This window comes from Takifugu flavidus, chromosome 1, assembly GCF_003711565.1.
Source record: "Takifugu flavidus isolate HTHZ2018 chromosome 1, ASM371156v2, whole genome shotgun sequence".
Classification (NCBI taxonomy): domain Eukaryota; kingdom Metazoa; phylum Chordata; class Actinopteri; order Tetraodontiformes; family Tetraodontidae; genus Takifugu; species Takifugu flavidus.
Window position 1 is genome coordinate 27637327 of NC_079520.1, and position 5000 is coordinate 27642326.

General features: G+C 57.9%; 1 protein-coding gene across 1 annotated transcript in view; it reads right to left on the reverse strand.

Annotated features, from left to right (window-relative positions):
• The window catches only part of sdk2b (sidekick cell adhesion molecule 2b), a 130699-nt gene that overhangs the window by 19917 nt on the left and 105782 nt on the right, over positions 1–5000 (reverse strand). The window contains 9 exon segments of the mRNA XM_057058046.1: positions 340–455; positions 554–735; positions 1163–1303; positions 1510–1657; positions 2111–2247; positions 2562–2738; positions 3568–3670; positions 3781–3948; positions 4867–4983. Of these exon segments, the coding sequence (XP_056914026.1) occupies positions 340–455; positions 554–735; positions 1163–1303; positions 1510–1657; positions 2111–2247; positions 2562–2738; positions 3568–3670; positions 3781–3948; positions 4867–4983 (1289 nt within the window).

Genomic DNA, 5000 nt, shown 5'->3' on the forward strand with positions numbered 1-5000 from the left:
GCGCGCGGAATATAAATGAAACGCCACGAGAGCCTGAATGCGAGCCGGAATCGCCCGGAATGACCTCCGATGGCAGGCCGCTGTAATGAGAATGACTCAAATGCTCTTCTCATCAAAGGGACGTGTTTTACTTTGATGTATTTGATTGACGCATCAAGGTAACGACGCTAACGAAGCTGTTTGCTGTTACCGATAAAGATCACGTTGGCACAGACGGGTTAGCACCGACGCTAATGATCGGACTAAAACTGGAGCTCAGGGGACACATGGTGTGACTTGCCATCGCCCCCTGCAGGACGCTTGGTACCTCTGTCACTGGGGGGGGGGTCTGCTGCTGACCTTGTAGCCCTGGTTGATCCCGTTGATGAACTGAGGGTTGGGGGCGGCCCACGTGAAGCGGATGGTGGTGGAGTTGATGGCCTCGGCCTGCACGTTCCCCGGGGCGATGGTGGGAACTGTGGGGGGGGGGGACAAGTTTGAAAGATCCCACTTCTGCTTGGTTTGGCCCTGACAGAACCAGCATCAGCCGGTATCTCCCAGGACGAGCGCTCACCTCCCTGCAGCGTCCACTCCGTCACCTTGTGGCTAAAGGCGCCCAAACCCGCCCCGTTGTAAGCAGCCACCTCGATCTCATAGTTGGTCCAGATGATGAGGTCCTCCAGGAGCAGGTTGGTCACGTCTGGGCTGGAGATGTTCTTGAGCTGGTAGTCCACCGGCAGCCCGGTCAGTCGGTACCTAGCAAACAGCAGATCGTTGGGTTGAGTGAGGCTGCAGTACTGCAGACCTCCTGCTAGGGGGCGACAGAGCGCCGGCAAAGCTCAAAACACCTGCTGTTGCCTTTGGATGTAATGAATAAAAAGCCTGACAGAAACCCCAACTAATTACATGTTTACAAGATTTATTTCCAATTTGCCATATTGCTGAGTCTGCTGGTTAGAGTTGCAGGAGTTTACGGCTGAAGTCCATTAAGGTTCCGTTCTGTCTAATTGCAGCGCTGCGTGATAGAGGAGGAACTAATGACGGGACTCTGGGTGGCCAGGAGGCGCTTTTCTCTACAGGTAAATAGAACAACACTCACCTGCTCAGCTGGGAACTGAACCACTGCTCTGAAAACCAGACTGTTGTACATCTCGCTCTGTGAGAGGGACGCGTGGATTCTTACCGGACCATGTAGCCCCTCAGGATGCCGTTCTGGTGGCTTTCCGGAGGAGGCTGCCACTGGATCATGATGGACTGGTTGGTCCGGCCGCTGGCGATGACGTTCTGTGGAGGAGCGCTGGGCGGCTCCTCTGGGAGGGAGACGCTGGAAACACACGGAAAAGCCCGGAGAACTTTCAAAACCGGAGACCTTAAAGGCTCTCAAAGCTCGACATTCCGGAGGAAAGACCGAAGCTGTTTGGGTGGCGGCAGCATGAGAGGCTACGGCTCCGCCCATATTACGAGCAGAACCTCAGAATTAACGTCAGTGTGGGTGTGTCCAACCCTGAAGGGGGCGTGGCCTGGGCTCACCGCTCCGTCTCCTTGCTGAATTGTCCCTTCCCGACGTCGTTGACGGCGCAGAGGCGGAACTGGTAGGAGCGGGCGGGGATCAGGCCGTTGACCGTCACCGCCGCCGACTCGGGCTCGATGCTGGCCAGCAGGATCGCCCAGGGAGCGTCTGGAACAAAGAGAAGCGAGTTCTCGTTTTCTCACCTTGCTGCGCGGCGCGCTCGCTAATTAGCTTCACATCCTGTAAAATTGAAATTTCGTGGCTGAGGCCAGCACTTAAAAGCAATTTGGCTAATATCCAGGAGGGAATTTCGTGCTCGCGCCTCCGCAGCCGCTTCAGTCACGGCGGGTCAACATTTCAAAGTCTAATTCGCTAAAAAATAAATAAATAAAAACGCCGGAGAAGCCCGACGCGCCACGGATCACACGGCGGCGTCGGCTTAGATTAAACACGCCGATCGCACGTCCATCACAACAGCCGACATCCCTGACAGATCCGTAATTAGCTCCACCATCAATCCCGCTTCGGAATTCTGTTTCACTGGCTGCATCTGCTTCACGCTTAACAAGACATCAAAGGAACCTAAAAAATTCCCAAAACCGCCACGGGATCTGGACTCACTGTTCTCCGACACCTCCAGGATGTAGCGGATGAGGGGGCTGTTGCCATCGAAAGGTTTGGCCCAGGCCAGGTCGATGGCCCTCTTCTCAGATGTGCTCAACACGGCGGTGGGGTTCTCGGGGGCGTGGGGCAGTTGCCTGGGGGGGGGGGCAAAAGGCAAAATAATAGGATCTGTGTCAGGGTGTTCTTGGCTGAATCCAGGTGTGTTTCCACAGAAAGATGAAGCAGGAGAGGCGGCGAGGACAGCAAACAAGTCATGATGGGGGGGGTAAAAAGGGCAGGAAGGGCAAGTTTCAGACCTTCCACCACCAACGGGGGTGGGAAAAAGCCCCGGTACAGACGTGCGGGGGGCGAGACGGCGAGCGGAGGAATTGCGGGTGCTATTTCATTGGGAATGAGTGAGAGGTGGGAGCAGGCGGAGCGTCGCGGGGGGGAGGGGGGCGGGGCTTACCTGACACGCAGGTGGGCGCTGCGGGAGTCGTTGCCCCCGACCGAGGTCACTCGGCACGTGTAGGTGCCGATGTCGCCCGACCAGGTCTGGGAGATGTGAAGGGTGCCGTCGGGATCCATCCGCATGCGTGGGATCGCCTGGACGTTGATGACGGATCCCTCTTTGTCCCAGACGTGCCTGGAATAGATCAGGCGGATCAGCCCGAGACCGGAATAAAGATCGCGATATTCAGAGGCGCCTGGTCGGAACCGAGGAGGTAAAAGCTAACGTGGGAGGAGTCAAGCATGCTAACGCTAACTTCAGACTCCAATAAAGCGGATCGCCGCCGGGATTGAGCAGCCGTTCCCGCTGCCACAGTCAGTATTCCCACATCTTTTATCCCGTCGCAGCTACAGAAGAAGGGTCAGTTTGTTTTTCGCACCCTCTCCTCCAGATCTCCCCATCGGAGCCTCCCCGCCGGATCCAGGAGCGCCTACTGATCAGCACCGATGGCGCCCGCCCCTCCCTCCTGTTTGGAGCTGCCTCCGGGACTTTCCTGTTCCCTAATGACGGTACCGAGTGCAGGCGGGGACACGGAGTTCCATGTTGAGAGCTGTGTTTATGTGTGAGAGCGCAACAGTGGGGGGGGGGTGATAAATACCGCCGGCCCGGGTAGTAAATCGTTAACAATTAAAGGTAAACAGGAAGTGATCCATGAAAGAGGCTCGGAAATCTTTGGGCTTTGTTCCCTATTGGAGGTTCGACACGGGCGGGTGGACGTTATTTTCATCCGCGGGGATCCCGATTGCATCCCGATTGCATCCCGATTGGGTCTCTCTGGGAGCGTTCTTGTCTCCGGGCAATTAAAAAGGCAACAACGGGACCCAGTGGGGGGGTCACAGCTGTGGGTAAACAAATGCCTGAGAGGCATTAACGACTCGTCTTTTTCCTTTTAATCCCTTTAGGCTGGAACAAAGCCGGGCGCTGGTCATTCCGGCCCAAAGCGCTCCGGCGTCCGTGTCCTCACCTGACCGCCACGCTGGGGTCGTGCGTGACCCCGCAGGTCATGAAGGCCTTCGTTCCTTTGATGACGCTCTGGTCCTGCGGCGGCGTGGTGATCCGGGTACGAGCTGACGGGACGCAGAGGAAAATCGAAGGAATCATTAATAAAAAAGTTCCGAAACAAAAACGTCCCCTCTTCGACCCTGCAGGCGATATTTCCCAGCATGCATCTGCTCACCCCAGACCACGAGGTCGGCCGACGCCTCGTCGATGCCCCTGGAGTTGCTCGCCATGCAGGTGTAGGTGCCGGCGTCGGAGATGTGCGAGGGCGAAATGAGCAGGCTGCCGGACTCCAGCAGGGTGAACCGCGGCAGCTGGACCGAGCCGCTCGCCAGAACCCGCTCGCCTAGTTTCAGGAAGACAAACGGATCAGCGGGAATCACCTCCGAACGCTGCAACGAAACCCCGGCGGACGCACCGCCCCCGAGGCTTTAATCTAGGATCCAGAACCGGGCCTACGGCCAAGGTTCTGCAGGGGAACCAGGCCTATGGCTAAGGTTCTGCAGGGGAACCGGGCCTACGGCTAATGTTCTACAGGGGAACCGGGCCTACGGCTAATGTTCTGCGGGGGAACCGGGCCTACGGCTAATGTTCTGCGGGGGAACCGGGCCTACGGCTAATGTTCTGCGGGCGAACCAGGCCTACGGCTAAGGTTCTGCAGGGGAACCGGGCCTATGGCCAACGTTCTGCGGGCGAACCGGGCCTACGGCTAAAGTTCTGCAGGGGAACCGGGCCTACGGCCAACGTTCTGTGGGCGAACCGGGCCTACGGCTAAAGTTCTGCGGGGGAACCAGGCCTACGGCTAATGTTCTGCAGGGGTACTGGGCCTACGGCTAAGGTTCTGGAGGGGAACCGGGCCTACGGCTAAGGTTCTGGAGGGGAACCAGGCCTACGGCTAATGTTCTACAGGGGAATTGGGCCTACAGCTAAGGTTCTGCAGGGGCGAGCCCACCATCACAGGACTCGTGTCCAGCATGTTGTGAGGCATCAAAGATGGGGGGAGGAGCTTCACCTCTGTTCAGGCCTGACCCGATGGAGCCGAGAGGCCAGGTGAGATCAAAGGTCACCTGGGGAGGGATCAGGTGCCCCGCCCCCCCCCCCCCCCCCCCAAGGCTAAAAGGGACCCGACACCTCACAGTAAATAGCGAATATTTCAGAGGACAAGAAAGAAAGGAGCAGAACGGGACAGGAAGCGGATCGGGAGGGAAAACAGGGAAAACAGGGGAAACGTCCACGTGACGGATAAGAGGCGGAGTCATGTGACCTTTCTGCCAGGTGATGGCCGGCCGCGGCGCTCCGGACGTCTCGCAGTGCAGGATGACGGACATGCCGTCGATCACGGTGCTGTCGGAGGGTCCGGCGGTGATGTTTGGGGCGATACCTGCGGGGCGACAAACA